General features: G+C 40.8%; 1 protein-coding gene across 9 annotated transcripts in view; it reads left to right on the top strand.

Moving 5' to 3' along the window:
- LMBR1 (limb development membrane protein 1) overlaps positions 1-21,375 on the top strand; it is a 163,327-nt gene that overhangs the window by 38,784 nt on the left and 103,168 nt on the right. For 7 of the 9 annotated variants that reach the window (XR_009353058.1, XM_059172390.1, XM_059172385.1 and 4 more), the window contains one exon: positions 7,300-7,439. The exons of the other annotated variants lie outside the window; for them this stretch is intronic. Coding sequence is in view for 5 of the 7 variants with exons in the window: in XM_059172390.1 (XP_059028373.1) it covers positions 7,300-7,439 (140 nt within the window). In the remaining 2 variants the exon portion in view is untranslated. The remainder of the gene's footprint in view (positions 1-7,299; positions 7,440-21,375) is intronic. 9 annotated transcript variants of the gene reach the window in all.

Here is a 21,375-nt window from a genome sequence, read left to right as displayed (position 1 = left end):
AGAAAATCTTACTAAAATCATAAGGGAGAGAAAATACATTTACAGTACTGCAATATTTTAATTTAAAGATTTTATTTATTTGTTTGACAGAGAGAGACACAGCAGAAGAGGGAGCACAGACAGGGGGAGTGGTAAAGAGAGAAGCAGGTTTCCCGCCAAACAGGGAGCCCAATGTGGGGTTTGATCCTAGGACCCTATAGTACTCTATTATATTTAGGGACGCCTGGGTGGCTCAGTTGGTTAAGCGTCTGCTTTCGGCTCAGGTCATGATCCCTTGGTCCTGGTATGGAATCCCACATCGGACTCCCTGCTCAGCTGGCAGCCTGCTTTTCCCTCTGTTGCTCCCCCTGCTTGTTCATGCTCTCTCTCTCTATTTATTCAAATAAATAAAAATCTTTAATAAAAAAAAGTAGCCAGAGAAAAGAAAATCATCAGGGAGAGAAAGTACATTTACAGTACTATATATATTTTTAAAAAGATTTTTATTTATTTGATAGAGAGATAGCAAAAGAGGGAATACAAGCAGGGGGAGCGAGGGAGGGAGACGCAGGCTTCCTGCCAGGCTGGGAGCCTGATGTGGGGCTTGATCCTAGGACCCTGGGATCATGACCTAAGCTGAAGGCAGACACTTCATGACTGAGTCACCCAGGTGCCTCTATAATACTGTATTATATTTAATTTAAAAAATTCACTTATAAGTGGGCCTGTGCATTTCTAAGCCATATTGTTCAAGGATCAACTGTACATGGAAAAATGAGGATTGATTGTCTCCTGTTAAAATTTGCTTCTTTGAGGAGCTGATAATTTTACCTTCAGAGGTTTTAGCCAGGAAGTGGGCTTCTGGTGGGAGAGTTGCTGGGCCATAAGAAAGAAAACTCTGGGTTGCTTAATGGTCTCCTGAGAAGACTGTGACAGTCTTGGAATAAGGAACAGACATCTGTTCTAGCTAGCTGAGCATCTACCTGCTCTGAGCAGGTAGACGGTCTGATGATTCTTTAGGTTCCCTATAGCTCTCTTTCTCCTTATTTATGCTGATATATGATTGTTCTGCCCTTTAAATTTTTTGAGGTATCAAACTGGATGGGAAGCAGTAAGTTTCTTTTTATCAGATTTTGCTTGACTGAAATTTGAAATCACACAGATACAACTACATTGGAGAGATTCTTATGCCAGGATTCTTTTTTATTGATACTTTGAAAATTATTTGGCATAGCCCTGAATTTATAGAAAGGTTAGAAATAAACAAAAAAAGAGCCTTTTTAGGGGCACCTGGGTGGCTCAGTGGGTTAAAGCCTCTGCCTTTGGCTCAGGTCATGATCTCAGGGTCCTGGGATCGAGCCCCGCATCGGGCTCTCTGCTCGGCAGGGAGCCTGCTTCCCCTTCTCTCTCTCTCTCTCTCTCTCTCTCTCTCTCTCTCTGCCTGCCTCTCTGCCTACTTGTGATCTCCGTCAAATAAACAAATAAAATCTTAAAAAAAAAAAAAGAGCCTTTTTGCCCTAGAACTGTTTGAGAATTTGCCAACCTGGTTCTCCATTTCCTCAGGATACTTTTATATATAATGCCTACAAACAGTGCGTCCTCCTGTGTATCTACCGTACAACCATCAAAATAATGAAATTGAGGCTGTACCACTCATGCCCCATTCAGATTTACCAGTTGTCCCAGTCATGTCCTTTGTTGCGAAAGGACCCCGTTCAGAATCACACACTGCTTGTAGTTGTGGGTTCCCTTTAGTCGCCTTCAGACTGAAACCCTTCTTCAGTATTTTCTTGACTTCCCTATCCTTGATACTTCTGAAGATTGCAGGCCAGTTGTTTGGATGTGTGTCTTCATGATTGGTATCAGATTATTCATTTTGTGCCTAGGGTGGGGAGGAGGTGAGGGAAAGGGAGAAAGGCCGCCTGCACTTACCGCACATGTACACAGATACTCTCACGCACCCTGGGATATTACTCAGCTGTAAAAAGGAATATGTAGGAACCTCAAAAACATCATGCTAAGTGGAAGAAGCCAGACATGAAAGGCCGTTTAGTGTGTGATTCCATTTATGAGAGATAAACTAGTAAAGGTGAATCCATCCGTGTCATATTGATGGTTACCAGGGACCGAGGGGAGAGCAGAATGGGAAACAGCTCCTTCGTGAGTACAAGGTTTTATTTTGGGGTGATGAAATGTTCTGGAACTAGAAAGTGGTGGTGTTTGCACAGCACTGTGACTACACTAAATAGCACTAGATTGTTCACTTTGAAATGGTTAATTTTATGTTATGTGAATTTCACTTAAAAAAATACTTTCAACTGAGAAGTGACTTGAGTAGGGCTGATTTGATTCATAACTGAACAGTGAATTTAAATGGACCTTGTTTTACTAGATTTGGTAATTTAAATTATTTTAAATGCCCTAGGGAAAACATCTGTAACTTTATATTGTAAATTCTTCTCGCTTTGTGGATTTAAAACTTAGGCCTATTACTTTATTTAAATTTATAGGATTAGGGGTTATAGTTTTATTTCAGACCATGACATTTATGAAAATTCTTCAGTGATTTATCATTTTTCTCTGTCTAAATTACTGTCTAAATTCCTGGTCTAAATAATTCACTTACCTCGAAAAGCTTCAGCAAATCACACACTGAATAAAGGGCAGATATAATTCCTTCCCAGTGACATGCTCTAGGGCTAAAGTAAGTACCTGTGAGATGTGTGCCACTCTCCTCTCTGTTTAGACTGTGCTCCACTCCTGGTGGTACGTTTACATGCACGCATTTGTGGGTCAGTCATTCACGAGCAGACCAGAGGACAGCACTTAGTCTTTGTGCGGCAGTGCAGTCTATGGAACGGTGGCTGTGCCTCGTTTCCTTCGGAGGCGGCTCAGGAGCCCTGACCTCCGCTTCTGCTTTCACCGGTTCTGCTGCCGTCGCTGTTGGGGTGAGCTTGAGGGCCTCAGGGCTTTGGGTTCTACTGGCGGGTCCCATGAGTGGAGGCAGGTGGCTGGGGGAGCACTTACACTAAAGATGGGAGAGGGGCAAGGGGGAGGGCACTGAAGAGAATCAGGACTAGTCTGTTCCCTTCCACTGCCTCCCAGTGACCCTTTTGGCTTTCACTGCTTTTCTCCCCACCGTGTGTGATAGAGTGAGTGAGAACGGAAGAGGAAGGCAGATCTGGATTCAGATTCTGAACTCAGGATTAACTTCAGGTCAGAAGAGATTGAGAAACATTTGTTTTCTCTTTGTGTGAAGCTGAGCTCCCACTTACTCTGTCATGCTGTTGTGTGGATTAAGTTGTATCTGCAGAGTAATCCAGGGTTGGTGCTGGGGCTTTGTACGTGGGACGTAGGGGTTGCCTCTCTTCTCTCCACCATTTTTCCTTCCCTTGCCCCCTCCACCGAAGAGGAGGAAGTAGAAGGAGAGTCCTGCTAACAAGGAGATGAAAGGGCAAGAGCTCGACAAGTTCTTAAGTGCAGGGACTGGCATCCAAGTGAACTTTGCAACCCCAAACTACATTTTCTGAGAGCTACTAGTTAGTTGATTTGGCTAGTTAGTTGATTTGAGAATGAAATCAGAATGTCTAACTGCTGAAAGTTTGCGAGCCTTTGAGGTGAGAGGAGGGTTTCCATTGCAGGAGGTGGTCCTAGCATGACGTGTCAGAGCCCCGGGGGTGACCTGGTGTGGGCTCTCAGGGTCTGAGAGGAGGGAGGGGATTTTCCCTGCAGAGGGAAATCCTGGCGCAGAGTGTGAGCTTGAGGGTGATGAGGGGCATCTGCATGTGTTTAGGGGTGCTCTGTCATAGGGCGTCAGAGGTTGGGGAGGGCGTCCCTACAGGATGACAGAGCCCAAGTAGGCTGGTGTCCCTAGAGGGATGGCCTGGCGTGGCTATCAGAGGTCAGTGGGGAGGGAGGTAGGGCAGTCCCGAATGGGGAGTCACCTGAGCAGGATGGTGGCTCTGGGTAGGCTAGCAGTGTCAGATCATTTCCAGGGGATTGGTCCATTGAAGGTGATGGGAGCCATTTGAAGGTGATGGGAGCCATTTGCAGTTACGGGAAGGGGTGGAAAATGAAGATGAACAGGGTTGTTGCATTGCAGTTGGACTTGCCAGTGGACTGTCAGTGCGGCCTCATGGTTTATGACACAAAGTTATCGCAGCAGATCTCAATGTAAAAGCGGGTCAGGTAACTGTGTATGTGTACCTGTATGCATCGTGCGCACTTACAGTCCTTGCCTGTCCCTTGGGAGCGTGACACACCAGCAGCAGGGAGTATATTCAGCACCACTTCAGTGCTTCTAAATACAATTTCCCACTAATAGGGACCGAGGCCCCTTGGGGGAGAAGCTGACTGCAGGGTAGGGGAGGGGAAGTTCCAGGCTCATTCTGTGCATGTGGTACTGCCAGAGTGCAGGGAAGTGCCCCAAGAATGATGGGTACATGTCAAAAAGACCCAGAAGCCTCTGAGGGCTTCCACACCAATCAGGGACAATCTCAGTGTCTGGAGAATGATTGTAATGGACCCTACACAGAATAAAATAGAACAATCTTGAGTCCAAACTGATAGGAATCCGTAAATGAATAATCTTTCTTGGCAAGGAACAGGCTATTTTTCCTAGTTTCAGACTTAGCTTCCCACAAAATACTTATTATTTAAAAGGGAAAAGAGTGATGTTAGAGTCAGAGAGCCCCGGCACACACCATCCTGACCAGTGGTCATCAGAACGTGACCAGCAATGGGGCAGACAAGGTCTAGGCTACCTGGTAGCCTGCAGAGAGAAGTGTGAAGCATTGCTCCTGTGATGCTCCTGCCTTGTGGAGGTGACAGACGGAGCTGGGCCAAAGCTGAGTTCCTGTTTCCCCGTCAGCCTGCCCCAGCTGCGGCCTTCTCCAAAACAGGCAGTACCTGCTCTGCCGTTCCAGTTCTCAGGCTAAAACTCAGATCAGCCTTGAGGGCTCTCTGCCCCCACCCTCAGGCAGTCCTGTGGGTTCTGTCCTCAAAATCTGCTCCGTTTCAGAAGGTGATGTTTGTGAAACAGTGCTTTAATCTGAGGGGCACTTCAGTAGGTCTGTAAGCCATGGGCACTACTGCCCTATTTTGACTTGACTCAGGGCCTTACCTTATAGTAAGGACCCCTTGCCAGCATTGACCTGCACTGCTTCGGTCTTCTGTGAGTAGCTGTCACCCTAGGTGCCCATGAGCAGTGCGAGAGGGTGACAGCATCTTGTCTGAATATCCTGAGCCCAGTCATGGTACCTGGAATACATACAGTAGGTTCTGGAAGTGTTTTGTTGAGAGTTGGTGTTGTCTTTATGGTGACCATACATTCAGGCTTTTCTGGATCGTTGATTTCAAATACTTATTTGTCTTCATAAGCTTAGTTGTTGTTTTTTTTTTTTTTTTAAAGATTTTATTTATTTATTTATTTGGCAGATAGATCAGAAGTAGGCAGAGAGGCAGAGAGAGAGAGGAGGAGCAGGCTCCCCGCTGAGCAGAGAGCCCAATTCGGGGCTCGATCCCAGGACCTGAGCCGAAGGCAGAGGCTTTAACCCACTGAGCCACTCAGGCGCCCCATACGCTTAGTTTTTTGTCAGATTACAGGACCCAGTTTTTGATTTGGAAACTGTGGTTGGTCGTCTTGCTGGTTGTGTGGTGAGTGTCATGTGAGCTGAGAAGAGAGGGATTGACTACTGAGAGGAATGCAGAGAGTGGTGGTTTGCAGGGCAGATGACAGAAAGGGGACCCTAGGGACAGAGCTGACTGTGCCCTGGAGCACAGAGCGATGAGGCGCATTGAGGTTTGGTGTACAAGAAGACTGGCTACATGGCACTGTATGGGGGAGTCTGTCGTGGCGAGAGGAGCCTCGCACACATACTGGAGCAGCTGTGCGGGACTTGGAATGGTGAGCTTGTGGGTTTGATCCTGTTTTTAGCATTGGAAGGCAGACATGGTAGTGGTTGGGGTAAGTTCCTCACTTGACTTGCAAGGACAAAACCAGAGAAGCACGCTTCTGGCCACGGGCTGGTAGTTGCCAGAGTTGGCGGTGGACCCAGGCAGACATTGTTCCTAGTGCTTTTCCCAGGAAACATGCCAACTCAGCGAAACAACTCCTAAGCCTTCTTCTGTGTCTGATTTGAGTTGTATTTTTGGTATGGATGATATGGTCTACATTTGAACTTTATCAATGATTTACTGAACAGAGAGGTTTCATGGTTGTTTTGGCTTTTAAGTAGGAAAACACTTCTTATGGTTGCCACAAGATGGCATTGGTCTCAAAGTACTCTAGTGGATGTGTATTGCCAGTGTTCAGTGTGCATTTTTTCCTTATGTCGTCTTACGTTTATTTTCACGTTGTTCCTCTATTGACTTTAATGGAATGGATATTAAATTAAGGTTCCATCTATAATGTTGGTGAGGTTTTCTTTTCCTTTCCCTTTTAGTCTTAAAAAAATCTTTAAAAAATTAGATAAAAAATTTTTAAACATTTCAGACATGTATAACTGAGAATGGGAAAGCCCACTCTCCTGTGGGATTGTTATATATTATGTTAGGTTTTTTTTTTTTTTTGGTACTTCTGTTTTCCTGTGTATATAAGTGCTTTGTGTGTGTGTGTGTGTGTGTGTGTAAGCATGTATTCTATTTATTGTCCATGCTTTTTTAGTTTTTGTTTTTTCACTTAATTTATTTTTGACATCTTTCTGTATTAGTATTTATTAGCAATATCTTAATTTTAAAAATGACAATGCAGTGTTTTAAATAGTTTAATAGTAGAATATTTAATAGTTAGATACTGTTTGCTAGTCTAATTTATTTTACCTTTACCGGTTTTAAGAGGTAGCTGACCAATGGCTTTGTTGAGTTTTTTTCCTTGAAATAACCATTTTGAATTGGTTTTTCATATTGTTTTCACAAGTATTTTTTTTTTTCACCTGAATCAGTTTTTGCATTGCTGTTAGGATGTATCTGCCAGTTATTAATTAAATGCAATTGTGGAATAAATATTTAAATTTAAAAGAGGAGAGAGACGATGGCTTATTCTTTGTAAAATGTGCAGAGTACTTTGTCTTCTCTATGTGATTCTTGTAGGGTCTGCTCGTTCGAGTTACTGACCTTTTTCACAGAGTGAGGCGTTTTGGGGTATACCTAATTGAACTTCTAGTATAATACATACAACATTTGTCTCAAACTCCACGTATTTAATGAAAATCTTATGTAACTTTTTTGGATTAAGAGGTTTAAGAGTTTTTGTCCTTTTTGAATTCCGACCGTGTTCTTGCTTCCTCCAATGGCTGGTGACCGCGGTCTCTTCTCTTCCAGGCTGTGTCTGAGCACCTTCACGCTGGCGGTTTCAGCCGGGGCTGTTCTGCTCTTACCCTTTTCAATAATCAGCAACGAAATCCTGCTTTCTTTTCCTCAAAACTACTATATTCAGTGGCTAAATGGCTCCCTGATTCATGGTTAGTATATATTGCTTTAATAATGAATGTTTTCGTTTTTTTCCGCACTGTATTTTTAGATTTGCCTTTTCTTAATTTCCTTCAGAATTTGCATCTTCCTCCAGTAAACCATGAGTCCTTCATAAAATCAGAAAACCAGATTTTACTTAGTATTCCTATTCTTAGTTGTGACAGCCTTTTCTGTTTTACTTAATCAAGTAAATAATGATTTTGATAAACAAGTTCTTATTTAAATATGTATCAGGAGAATTCTGGTTTATCTGGATATGTCAAAAGAACTCAACCTCCATTTAAGACCTAAAAATACTAGCCATAGTTTTCTACTTCATTTATTTACTCTTAGTTACTTTTTTCATTTAAGAATGTGTAATTGAAGGGGGAAAAAACTCTTTTGTCAAGCATGAACTTTAAAATTAATGTGGTTAAAAATGGGACTTACTTGCTGTGGGCAACATGGTATATTGCTTGGAGGCCAAGTAGACCTGCATTCCAATCTTGACGCTACCATTTTCTAGAAATTTTTGGTGAGGTAGGACATTTTAATTTTGATTTATAAAATATAAGATCTAATACATAGATCTTTTTATTCTTATTGAATTATGATTTCTTTATATGTGAAACATCAGCTTTTTATTAGATTTTTGTAAATATGTCCTGGTTATTTTTCTTTTTAACTTTATTTGCTTTTTTGATTGATAGAATTATTAACATTTGTATTTTGCCCAGTGTGCAGTCTTTTTACTTCCTTTGGTCTTTCTAATTGTTCTGTGTTTAGAGAGTCCTTTCCCTTCCCGAGACGTGACAAATGGTCTCTCCCCTCATTTTCTAAAGATGACTGTGTGCATAACTCTTTATCTGGAATTTATCTAGACAGCTACCTTTTCTCTCACTCCTTTGTGTTTAAAGAAATGCTGTGTTTGCTGTAGAATATTTGGAAAACAATATACAGTGAAGAAAATTAATGTTACCCCAAATCCTACAACTCACAGAGCTATTGGAGCTATTGGGAAGGCCTGTAGCCTTCAGTAAGGTATATTCCTGTGGATACATAACCAGATGGAAACCTTCATGGACTCACTGATAATTTGCATTTTCCTAAATCAGCATATAACGGGGAGGTTTCCATGCCATTAACTACTTTTCTGTGCAATTTACAGTAGTGCCTGAAGCTGTTAAAAGCATGAATTGTTCCCATTTTTTTTTTTTTAACTAAAAAAGCTTCATCTTTACAAATAAATATTTGTCCTTAGGATAAATTTCTGCAGTTTGCTTTCCAGGTAAGCACACTTCAAAAGTTTTGAGAAGATATTTCCTGATTCCAGAAAGCTATGTGAATTCCACTAGTGGTTTCACTTTCAGTGGTGGGATGGGGGAGGGGCTCCTCTTCCCAGAAGGCATCTTCATCGACTATGGGCGGTACTTAAAACCTGCCAAATCAAGGGGTGCCTGGGTGGTACAGTCAGTTAAGTGTCCGACTCTTGGTTTCTGCTCAGGTCATGGTCTCAGGGTCAGGAGCTTGAGCGTCGGGTTCCATGCTCAGTGCAGTCTACTTGGATTCTCTCTCTCTGCCCTACCCCAAGTAAATCTTTAAAACAATCATTCCAATTCGAAAACGTGAAACATTTCTCCTTGTAAATGTACATTACTTTAGTTACTAGTATGATAGGCATTTACAACATTTACAAAACATACTCGGAGGTCATTCATAGTTTTTTTTTTTTTAAGGTTTTATTTATTTGACAGAGAGACACACAGCGAGAGAGGGAACAGAAACAGGGGGAACTGGAGAGGGAGAAGCAGGCTTCCTGCGGAGCAGGGGGCCCAGTGCGGGGCTCGATCCTGGGAACCTGGGATCATGACCCGAGCCGAAGGCAAACACTTCATGTCTGAGCCACCATAGTTATTTTTTTAGTAAATTGCCTACCTGTGTTTCCTTTGCCCATTTTTACAGTGTTTCCCCCCCTTTTTTTAAATTAAATTTTTAATTTTCTTTAGTTAACATACAGTATGATATCAGTTTCAGGTGTACGACATAGTGATTCAGCACTCCATGCACCACCCGGTGCTCATCACGATGAGTGTTACTTCTTCATCCCCATCTCCTGTCTCACTCATCCCCCGACCACTCCTTCCCCTCTGCTAACCACCAGTTTGTTCTCCATAGTGAAGAGTCTGTTTCCTGTGTTTCCTGGTTTGACCCCCAAATCTTGTTCGCTTGTGCATTTGTTTTGTTTCTTAAATTCCACATATGAGTGAAATCGTAGGGTCTTTGTCTTTCTCTGAGTGACTTATTTCTCCTCGCATGATAGTCTCACTGGGTCCATGTTGTTGTAGATGGCAAGATTCTATTCCTTTTTCCACCCGCTTTTATTTTTAAGTAATCAGTTGTTTATCAGGTTAATTGCAAATACTTTCCTCCTGTATGTCCTTTAATACTGCTTAAACTGTTCATTGACATGAAAAATTTTAACATTTTAGTTTAATCATATATTTGAATTTGGCCTTTGTGGTTTCTGTTGTGCTTGGAAGTAGAAACAAATGGAGTCATGATGCTCTGAAGACCAAGTGAATTCAGCAATATTAGTACTAATTATTAAATTAATAATTTAATAATGACTCACTTTTTTGCTTAGCAATTGAAAAAAACTCAAATAAGCAAACTGAAATTAATACAAAAAATAAATCTTCTACTGAAAAGTCTGCTGTTACTGTGAAAGGCAGGAAACAGCCTGGAAAGTAAAGGCTGTGAATATTTTGGTGAGTTATTTTTAGATGACATGTTATTTGTTATTAAAAATACGTGGATAATATATAATTTAGAAAACGTTTTTTACATGTATTGTCTAAAATGTTTGAGGAGGACTGTTTGGCATGGTTCCGCTTGGCCCTACCTTTCTGTAAAGCTGTAGGTACTGTGGCACATACGTTTTGCAGGGTTGGGCTCCAGGTGTTTTTACCAGCAGTGCAGGTGATTTCAAGCTGGGCTAACCAGTATGACAGGTCAACTGGCCTTTGTTTCCAGTTTCGCTGAGTAGAAATTGCGTACTATACTTAATGACCTTCACATACTCTAAATCAAGGTCATTTCTTTTATTCTGTTTATGGACTGGAAGTAAGAGTGACCAGCACATGACATGCCATATATTTGGAGGCCTTAACTCTGGAAGTAAATATATTTGTTTTATTGATAGTCTTTCTCATTAGGATGTAAAGTGTGCGTGTAAGCTCAAATATTTTGTTTACAAATTAGGGCTTAGAGCAATGATTCCCACATAGTGATGGCCTAATAAATGTGTTGAATGAAAATGTAATAAATAATAATTTTGAACTTCAGTAAACCACAGCATCTGAAAGTTGGGGAACTAGAGGAAGAACTTTCTAAATGATGTCACTGCTTCTAAATGTATTCTTAGGAATAAGTTTTAGGAGGCCTGGGATGTAAGTCTTGGAAATTTTCCTTGAGAGTTTTATGACCCCTGGCTTTGTTTCTGCTGAATCTTTGGTAGGTCTGTATCCTTTGCTGCATGTAGTGAATTTCATGAATCTTTAAATTCATCTTTCTCTTCTAAATTCGTAGCTTTCTTTAACCTTGTCAGTGACATTCGAGGGAGTGATTATTAGTTCCTAAGATTGTCTTGGGTTGAAGATTTTTCAGCCTTAGACATGCTTGCTTCTTGGCTTTTAAAAAATCATTAATGGGCCCAAATTACGGTGATACTAAGACATGCCCCGAGGCATGTCCTGTTTTCTAGACAACACTCTTCCTCATCTCCATTGTGGAGGAGCAGTCCAGGTTCTGCTTGGTGGTCAGGACTCCCTTCCTTGCTGGTTGGGAGGCTGGAGGACCATAGAGTTCTGGGCAACAGTCTGAGCTTCCAGGTCCGTGGAATCACTGTTGTACCTCCTGGTGGATGTGTTCCTCCTTTTGGAGCTAGAACCTCTAGCCTAGCAGCACTAGTTTCTAAGGTTATAGGAACAGGAGGCAGAGGTTTGCTAGGGGTCAGTAGGGATACTAGTCAGTACTACCACTTCCATTTCTGCCCCTTGATTCCTGGGCCTGTGGACCCTGGCTATGAGAGAAATACCACCATGTATTGAACACAGATTCAGGGTGAATACAACTTCTTAGAGTACCTTTCTTCAGCCCTGTGAGGTATTACCTCTTAGCTAGTACCATAACTGAGTCTTCAAAAGGGCATTCTGTTGAACCAGCTGCTTCAAGATGGTGGGAAACATGCATGACCAGTGAATTCCAAGGGCATGGGCCCATTATTCTGCTGTGAGGTATTTCCTAGATCAGAAGCACTCCTGTGATGATGGTGGACAAGGCATTCTGAAAGTCCGCAGATAGTAGTTTCGGCAGCAGCTCACCTTGCGTTCAAGGTGAATCTGTACCCAGAGTAAGTGGCTGTTCCAGTAAGGACAAAATGTTGCCCTCTCCATGATGGAGTGGCCCATTTCACTGAACCCACCACCAGGTAGCTGGCTAATCTCCCTTGGGAGTGGTGCCATAGTGAGGTCTCAGTGTTGGTTTTTGCTGCGGACAATTAGGCACACAGTGGTAAATGTAGCCAGATGATTCTGATGAGTAGGAGTGCATATAGCTGAGCCCATGACTAATCACCACCCTGCCATCATGGCCACTTTGTTTATGAGCCCATTGGACCAGGACAGGGATGCTGGGGAAAGAGGCTGACTGGTGTCCTATCCACTTGATTATTATTGTTATTTTTTAAGATTATTTATTTATTTATTTGACAGACAGAGATCACAAGCAGGCAGAGAGGCAGGCAGAGAGAGAGAAGGAAGCAGGCTCCCTGCCGAGCAGAGAGCCCGATGCGGGGCTCGAACCCAGGACCCCGGGATCATGACCCGAGCTGAAGGCAGAGGCTTTAACCCACTGAGCCACCCAGGCACCCCTATCCACTTGATTATTAAACTTCTCCTTTGCCAGTGTCCTCTTTTGACGAGAAGTCACATGGGACACGTATATCTTCACATTTTTTTTTTCCCATTCAGAGAGTTCTGTCTGTATACCTCTGCCCCCAATTTCCTTGCTACCAGTTTTCTAGTTGTTTCTTCCTGACCGTCTGGCACATCACTGGACACAACGCGTGAGTTTGTAATTACATGTCTGGCCATTTCTCCTCCCAGGCAAAGTGAACAGCCAGGAGCATCGGGAGGATTTCCCTTCAGTGCTGTCCTTCAGGGACATTTCCGAGGGCCCCAGTGCTGTGGCCGTCCACTCTGGGTGCTGTCGTGTGGAACCATCTGTAGACCAGGCTGGAGTCTTTTCTTCCCTCTGTCAGCTGACTGTAAGGACCGTCCTGTGGGGCCTCAGGTGCAAGTTGGGGGAGAGAAGTAGTAGAGTAGGAGTGGGGACATGGGCATTTGGTCCACTTGTTCATGTGACTTACTTGTACCTTCAGGGCCTGCTTGGGCTTGATCATGTCCATACCACTTCTGTTGGGTGGTGGAGTGCTGCTGTACGTCTGGTGTCATGGCTCGGTGGTCAGATAACAAACACCCTGTTCCTGATGGGCAGCTCCAGTCAAATGGTAACTTGGTGGCTCATGATGAAGTGTTCAATCTCTTTTAAGGCCCAGTAACAGGCCAAGATCTGTTTCTTAAAAGAGACTGGTTATCTGTGCAGGGCTGTCCTTCATGTATGTCCCAGAGGGGCAGGGGCTAGTGCTGTAGGACTTTGCTCGAAAGTCCTAAGGGCCTGTGCCATGATCTGTCTCTAGCGCCTGTCAGAGGCTCCAAGCAGCACCCCCTCTGCCACAGACACTTAAGGCACCAGTGGATTTGCGGACCCGGTGACCTGAGGAGGAAAGCAGTTTGCACAGCAGCCTGTGCTTGTTGCAGAACCTTCTTTTGTTCTGGACCCCACCGTACACTGGCAGCTCTGGGCGTCACTTGGTAAATGAGCTTGAGTAACACACCCAGAGGGGCTCTGTGAGGGATTTGTCACCTCTAAAATCCTAAGAAGCCCATGGACAGTTGTTTCTCTCTTGGTTGTAGGAAGAGCCAGATTCAACAACTCACCCTTCTCCTGAGAAGAGAACTCTCCATGTGTTCCACACCACTAGACCCCCTAGAACTTTCATTGACATAGAAGGCCCCTGAATTATTCTTGGATTGATTCTCCACCTCTGACATGAAAATGTCTTACCAGTTAGTCTAGATACTTGCTACTTCTCACTCACTAGATCCAATCAGCACAATGTCATCATTAGAATGGCCCCTGTGATATTTTGTGGAAGGGAAAGGCCATCAATATTCCTGCAAATTAAATTGTGACACAGGACTGAAGAATTGGAGGGCCCTGAAGGAAAGCAGTGAGGGTGCTTTGCTGGCTTTGCAGCTACAAGTAAACTTCTTACGGTAGGTCTTAGGGGCCAGAGGTGAAGACAGAGGCCAGGAGTCACACACCAGGTACCAGTGTGTTAATTTACTCAAGCATTGAAACCACATCTGGAACAGCAGCTGGAACAACAGCAACAGTGGGGGGTCACCATCGAGTGAGGCTTATGGTAATCCACTGTCATTGTCCTAAGGTATGTTCTGGGGATGTGGGAGTCACCACTTTTGTGTCTTTCTAACCCTTGATGGTGGCACTAATTTCTGCATTTCTTCCGGGGATGTGGCATGACTTTTGGTTTACTATTTTCCTAGTTAGAGGCAATTCTAGAAGCTTCCATGTGGTGTTTCCCACTGTAGGAGCCCTTATTACAACAGGTCAGGGGACCAGAGTAGGGATTCTGTCAGCTGTGAAGTATATCCCTGTTCCTTGTGCCTTCTGGCACTGGGCATGTGACCATAGACCGGGTTTACAGACCCACTGGGACATCTGTGAGACCTGAGCTAATATTCCATCGACAGGCTGATTTCCATAAGCCCTTCCTCTGTCTGGTGGGCCACAGTGGTGTTTTGGGTCTCCTAGATTTAGTGTCAGGTCAGAGCCAGTGTTTAGTAGTCCTTGGAAAGTCTCAGGGTTTCCTTTACCCCAGTGCAGTTATATCATCCACATTCGTCAGTCATTTAACATTTTGTAAAACTTGGGAGATTTTCTTGAGTTGTTATTTGTCTTCTTGGTTAAGCCTTTTGTGAATTTCTGCCAAATTCTTTGAGGTCTCAGAAGATGTCTGAAATTATCTTTATTTCCCATGGATCATTGCTCCCGTACTTTCACACTGAAATTTTCCAGTAAAGATTCATCGTTCAGTGAGTAAAAGTTATTTATTGTGTCATTAGCAATACCTTGGCTAGAAAAAGAACTTAATTTGAAAAGAAATAGAATGACTCACCTATAAAATTGTCAGTATGGATGGTTTTGATCGCTTGTGCCTTAGTGTGTAAATCACATGCACTAGGCCAGTATGGGTATTGATAATGCTTTAGTATGTTTAAAAATATTTAGTTTGAATTAAATACAGTGTCTGGATTTTGGGCACGTGGATTTAAGATGTTACATGTTAACCAGATTACGGTAGAATGCCACTTCACTTCTGTGGGCCAGAATTTAGTAACGTAAATAAATAAAATATCACTCTTAGTTCTAAATCTCTATCATGGAACAAGATGTTTCTCTGTATACAGTGCGAAAATTATTAAAACAGCTTGAAAAATGTGATGTACAAAACTGATATCTGGGCTGGAACGAGGCAGAATGGTGATCCTCTGGTCATGGGCAGTGTCAGCCCCGTGTCTGTCAGCTGGATGCAGCTGAGCCGTGTCCCTTCGTTCGCTTAGTGTGGGTATGACACGGCCAGCAACTGTAGATATTCTAGGATGGTACAAAGAGAGCAGAGATGACAAATTCAAATGGAACTAAAATTTGTATTGTCACTTGTATTGTTAAAGTTGGCAAAGGGTGAAACATGGACAGAAAAAAAGAAAGCATCTATTTGTATTCACTTCCTTTGTATCTTGTTAAAACTTAGAAAAATATGAAATTAGTCAGTTCCACAGGTTGAAAAACTGATACACAGGGGATTTTCTTCTCTGGGTGATAGACAGGTCTTAGAATGAGATGGGGACTTGTGAATGCACTAAATGCATTGAATTACTCCCTTTCAGTGGTAATTTCACGTAATGTGAGATTAAAGTTAAAAACTGAACAGGAATAAGTCTTTGGAGGGTAGGAGAATAACGGTGTCAGTTGTGCCTTAAATGGTCAGGAAATAATTCTTTAGTTCTTTGAGGTATCCCGCCACCGGGGGCCAATTTTTGCTAAGCTGTCCATACTCCTTGTGAAACAGACAGAGACACATATTTATAACATGATTGCCTAGTTGACTTTTAGTTTTTAAGAGATAGCCACCATGAACCTGACTAGTCTTTTTAAGGCGTGGATATTTTATTTTGATTTTTCAACAGGAATAGACAGTATGCTATTGTGGGTATCATGAAGGAACAATACAAAATCCATCTTTATTTTATCAATTTTCAGGTCCCAAGAAGATTAAAAAAAGTCAGACTTCTGGATTATAAGCAATCAAACTTAAAAAGAAAAATAAATATTACATCTACTTATGTATAGATATTAAATCAAAATCAGTCCTTCATAAAGTTTAATATATCATTATTTAATTTTACCAGTAGTTTCTAATTAATTGGTCTTAATAGTCACTTATTACTGTAGTTACTGGATATTAATAGAGGTATTATTTTTAATATTAAAAATAAAACACAATCTAAGTGTCAAAGTAAGAAATTTACTTAATTGAATTTGGTAGATCCTAACAGTGGAGTGCTTTTTTGGCCATTAGAGAAAGATGTTGAAAAACACATTTTTCTCTGGGTGGTAGAATTAATTACAGAATACAAAATTTTTTTTTTGGTGATTGTATTTTATAATATTTCTACAACAGACTTTGCTTTTTTGTTATAAGAAAAACATTATATTAAGATAAAAAGTTGTACAGCTCTGCTAAAATTGTTCTTTAGTTTTTGTTCTAATTCTGAGGTTCACACAATACTTACTGTTCAAAAGCTTTAGAAAGCTTTTAGAAAGACTTGTCTTTCTCTAAAGCTTCTCCTTTCTTGGTAGAATTTTTTTTATTATATAACTCACTTTTTGACAACTGCATTAGATCCTCAATCCCACTGAAATACTGATTTTAACTTAGATTTGTCATTTTGGAAATGTACTGAATATGGCTAAACTCTATTTAATTTTCTGTTTTAAATTCATGAAAATTTTCACCTAGATGACGGAAAGTAATAGATGAATCATTTGCTTCATAGTATTCTATGGTGGACTTTGGAATATTTTGTACTCCAGCAGATGGAGCTAGAAGTTAATGCATCTTGTGGTGATCTCGCAGGTCTGTTTGGTTTGGTTTGAAATGAAGTCTTCTAGGATTAGTAAATAGCCTTTGTTTAAGTTTAGGTACGTCTTTGGGGAATAGACATAAGAGATCTTTCAAAAAGGTTGTCACTTATATTGCTTTAGACAAACTATGAGGTTTTTGAATTTTTTGGGTTATATTGATATAATTTAGCTATATTGAAGTAATTTTAGCTTTTTGAGTAGAGAAATTTGATTAATATTTTTATTTTATAAATTAATATGTAGTCATATATAATAAATTATATTATATATATTAGTCCTAATTTAAAATTGGGAAAGTTTTATCAAAATTATAGAATAATTCTTAAGGGATATATATGTATGCATGTCTGATGTATGTTTGTAAAATGCTGGAAACTTATTAAGTCTTACAAAATTGTCAAGAATATAATTACTACTTGGGAATGTTAGATGTATTATTTTTCTCTGTATTAGGTGTGTTTCTCAAAGTAACTTCAACTTATATGTTGTAGATTTAATAATTAAATTAACATAAACGAAGTCTGAGACTTTCACATTTATATACTCTGGTAAATAAGCTTAGTTTTTTGCATTTACTTATTTAGTCTTTGAATAAAAACTGGTTATTTATGTAGATGATTATCCTGTTAAGATAAGACCATCAATGCTCAAAATCTTTGTGTTAAATCAATATTTCTTGCAAAAATAAATACAGTGGAGGTTCTGTATCATATTATATCCCTTTCTACAGTTGTGGTTGTCAAAACCTTTAGTACTAACGTTGAGTCTCCTGGAAAAGGGACAGTTGGGGGAAAGTAAAAGAAATTATAAAATTATACATACGTACACACACGTATGTGTTATATACACACACACATATATAGCATATACACATGTGTACACATATTACGTGTATATGAAGTTCAGCATGTAAAAGTGTAGGCATCTAGTTTCATGCCAAACTAAACGAGTTCGTATTCAGAATCTTTGTAATCATGCGCACCGTTTTCTTCACTTGTTCTGCAGACATTGCTCCTCCTTCATATCAGTTGATAGAGATTTCTTCAGCTTTTCATAACTGTCTTCGTTTTAATTGTGTGGGTTAGTCAGAACAGATACTTTTTCTGATTTGTGAGCTTTTGCCCAAGGCATTGTCGTATTTCTTAACTTTTGATTCTCAGAGAAAAATGTGTAGCTTTCCCTGCATGAAAGGGGACTGACGAGAAGGAGGAATTCTGAACTGTGTGTATTTGTAGCGCAGTAACAATAAAAGTGTCTGCTTCTGCGCTACGGATGAACTACGTGTATTTGTAGCTCAGTAACAATAAAAAAGTCTGCTTCTGTGCTACGGATGATAGTTGTTTCAAATTGCAAAAACTTACAAAGCTCCCCCCAGTGTAAAAAAGTTAGTGGAGTTTAAGCATCCAGGGGTTTATATTCATGGTGGCAGCTGTTAGCATGCTCTGAGCTCCCTGCTCGGTGCTGATTCAGCTGGAGCTGGGAGTTGAACTGTGCGGCCAGTGAGGCTGGTAGATACAGTGAGTGGTGTGGCCTAGGGGAAGTCCAGCATTTTGTTGGGAGATTACCCAACAGGGATTTGGAGAGAAGGAGGTTTAAATATGTTTCTTTCTTTTTTTTTGGGGGGGGGGTAAGGGTCTTTGTTTGCTCCTTATAGAAAACTTACAATATGTAGAAAAGTAGGAAGAAAATCATCCATAATTTTAGTATATTCACATTGTTGGTAATTTGTGTAATTCTTTGCAGTTTACTTTCTGTATCTATTATTGGTCATTGTTGTTTTCATATATTTTTAATATCATGTGTATACAGGTTTTTGTTTTGTAACCTTTTTGGGGTGTAGTTAATGAGAATCTTTTTTTTTTTAATTTTAAAAAGATTTTATTTATTTGAGAGTACGAGCATGAGAGAGCATGAGCTGGGAGAGGGGCAGAGAGAGGGAGAAGCAGGCTCCCTGCTGAGCAGGGAGCTCGAAGAGACTGGGCTCTATTTCAGGACCCGGGGATCATGACCTGAGCCAAAGGGAGATGCTTAACTGACTGAGCCACCCAGATGCCCCTAATGAGAATACTTCTTTGGGAATGGTTGAGAGCTAATTTTAGTTGTAACTCACTTTCTTATCTTTATCTGGTCACATTGCTGGTGTGCATTAGAATTTTTCAATTGTTTGGAGCATTTGCCTTATTTTGAGATGGCTGGCAGGAGGCACTGACGTTTGTTTAGTATTTGGTATGTTATTTCTCTTCTGTTCTTTATGAGAGCCTATGAGTTAAGTTATAGCCTGTTTTATACATGAGGAAACAGAGTTGAAGTTCCTTTTCTCGCTCATATATAACTGATAGATGCACACTCAGGCTAGTCAGACGTAAAGTCAGACATAAAGTGCCGCTCACGCAGACATTGGCCATCAGGACTTTTAGGCCTTTTACATCACGAATAGTATAAATGCCTTGTTTTGTTACAGGACATTATAATATAGCACACAAAGTACATACAGTACAAGCAATGTTTTATTGAAGTTGGATTTGTTAAAGCCTTCCCATATTTGGTGTTTTCAGAAGGCTTGGGTGTCTACATGTGCTCACATATAAACACATGTAGCAGTGCTGAATTCTGTTTCAGTGTTTTACAAACTGATCAGAAGCTCAACTAATTTTGTTTTACACAGATGGATAGAATTAATAAGCTGTCATATTCTCAGTTTAAACATTTCCTTTAGTAAAATCTTATTAAGCTGATTGCTTTTTGTAGCAGATATTAGTAAAATTCAAAATATTGTGCTTTTTTCATTCAGAATGTTAAGTGTGAGATCCGTAGAGGTGGATCTTGCTCTCTAAAAGAGCAAGAGATCTTGAATCTATTCCCTTGTCTATCATTTGTAAGTTACGGAATTTGTGTGGCATTTATTTAACCTCTTTTAAAAAAGGAGTTTGGTTTCTGAGTGAATTAAACAAGGGATCTCCAAGTTCTTTTCTGCTCCAAAACTCTGTGTTTCCTTTTATTCCTGGTGCATTAAAATAAAAGTGAACTTTTGCTTATTTTGAACGAATCTTAATTTCAGAATCTTACAAATGTAGTCTATCCTGCTTAAGTATTTTGTCAAAGACATCTTTATTTAGACCATTAGAAACAAGAAGAGAGGTCCTTTTAGTTTAAAGCAATTCTTTGGGAAGATCTAAAAACTAGTACTTTTTTTCCTTAAGTGATTTATTATTTTTTTTCCTTTCAGAGTGTAAACTGAAAATAGCAGGTACAATAGGAGCTTAACAAACGGAGGCTTTGCAATGATTTCATTATATTTAAGAATGTTTTTAGGACACTATCTTTTTTTTGAAATTTATTTACTGAGTGAGAGTGAGAGAGAGCACATAAGCAGGGGCAGTGACAGGCAGAGGGAGAAGCAGACTCCCTGCTGAGCAGGGAGCACAATGTGAGACTTGGTCCCAGGACCCTGGGATCGTGACCTGAGCTGAAGGGAGACACTGACAGAGCCACCCAGGCGCCCTTAGGACACTGTCATTTGATTTCGGTATACTTTCTAAATGTATCAAAGAATATAATGAGCAGGGTATAGAAAAGGGAGAAAAAAGAATAAACTTGATGGTTTTGTGAGGTATCGTAGAGGTCCACTGTGGAATGTGTACTGGAGCAATTACATTTTAGGAATTTAGGGCAAGAGAGTAAAGAGAATGGATAACAATTTCGTTGAGTAAGTGAGAACAAAGACATAGGAATTGAGGTTGAGGCTTTATTGAGTTGTGTGTTGAAACAATTAAAAAAGGGGGCAAGAACATCAGTAAATATTTGGGAAGTCAACTTCAAACAGTGGGTAACTACAGGTTAAAAACAGCTTTTTGAAGATTAACAAATCCACGAGGACAGTAAGTAAAGAAAGAGTGAACTGCTGTGGTGTTTTATGCCCAGAACATTCCCTGTGTTTATTGTTTTATCAAAAACTAAGGCTCAGGTATGAAGTAAGAAAATCAGTATTCAAGTTTAAAAGTTACATATAGTCTAACCAAGATGAGTAAGAGAGATTTGTATATACCCTGTCACCTAAAACAACTAAGTTTTCAAGAAAATGTAGGCACTGAAGCTCAGCAATTCAGCATATATGAGTCCTGCAACCAGGGTGCTGCCGGGAGGATGGGGGTGCAGGATACAGATGTGTGTGGGGGGGCAAGTGACTGGAGGTTCTGGACAGAGTACTAGACAGGAGCGAGTTGCACTGAGACACGCTGTTGTACAGGTGGATGAATGAAAGGGCTATCATCATCTCAGTTTAAACATTTCTCCTTGTAAGTCTTACTAAACAGATGTTCTTTTTGTGGGGGTGGCAGAAGCTGAAATGAAGGTTTTTCATGAGGTTGCATTCCTTATTGGAGGCTTTGGGAAATAATTTACTTCCAGGATCGTTCAGGTTATTGGCTGAATTTGGTTCGTTGTGGTTTTAAGACTGAAGCCCATTTCCTTGCCAGGTGCTGGTCTTTGCTCTAGAGGCTGCCCACCTCTTATGTTTTTCATTTGACCTCCTCTAGCAAAAGTGGGTTGAGTTCCTCTCTAATATACCCTTTTGCTGCTTCTCTCTGACTTCAGCTG

This window comes from Mustela lutreola, chromosome 4 (genome assembly GCF_030435805.1).
Source record: "Mustela lutreola isolate mMusLut2 chromosome 4, mMusLut2.pri, whole genome shotgun sequence".
In the NCBI taxonomy this organism is placed as follows: domain Eukaryota; kingdom Metazoa; phylum Chordata; class Mammalia; order Carnivora; family Mustelidae; genus Mustela; species Mustela lutreola.
Note: the sequence above shows the minus strand (reverse complement) of the source record. Positions and strands in the feature narration are given on the sequence as shown.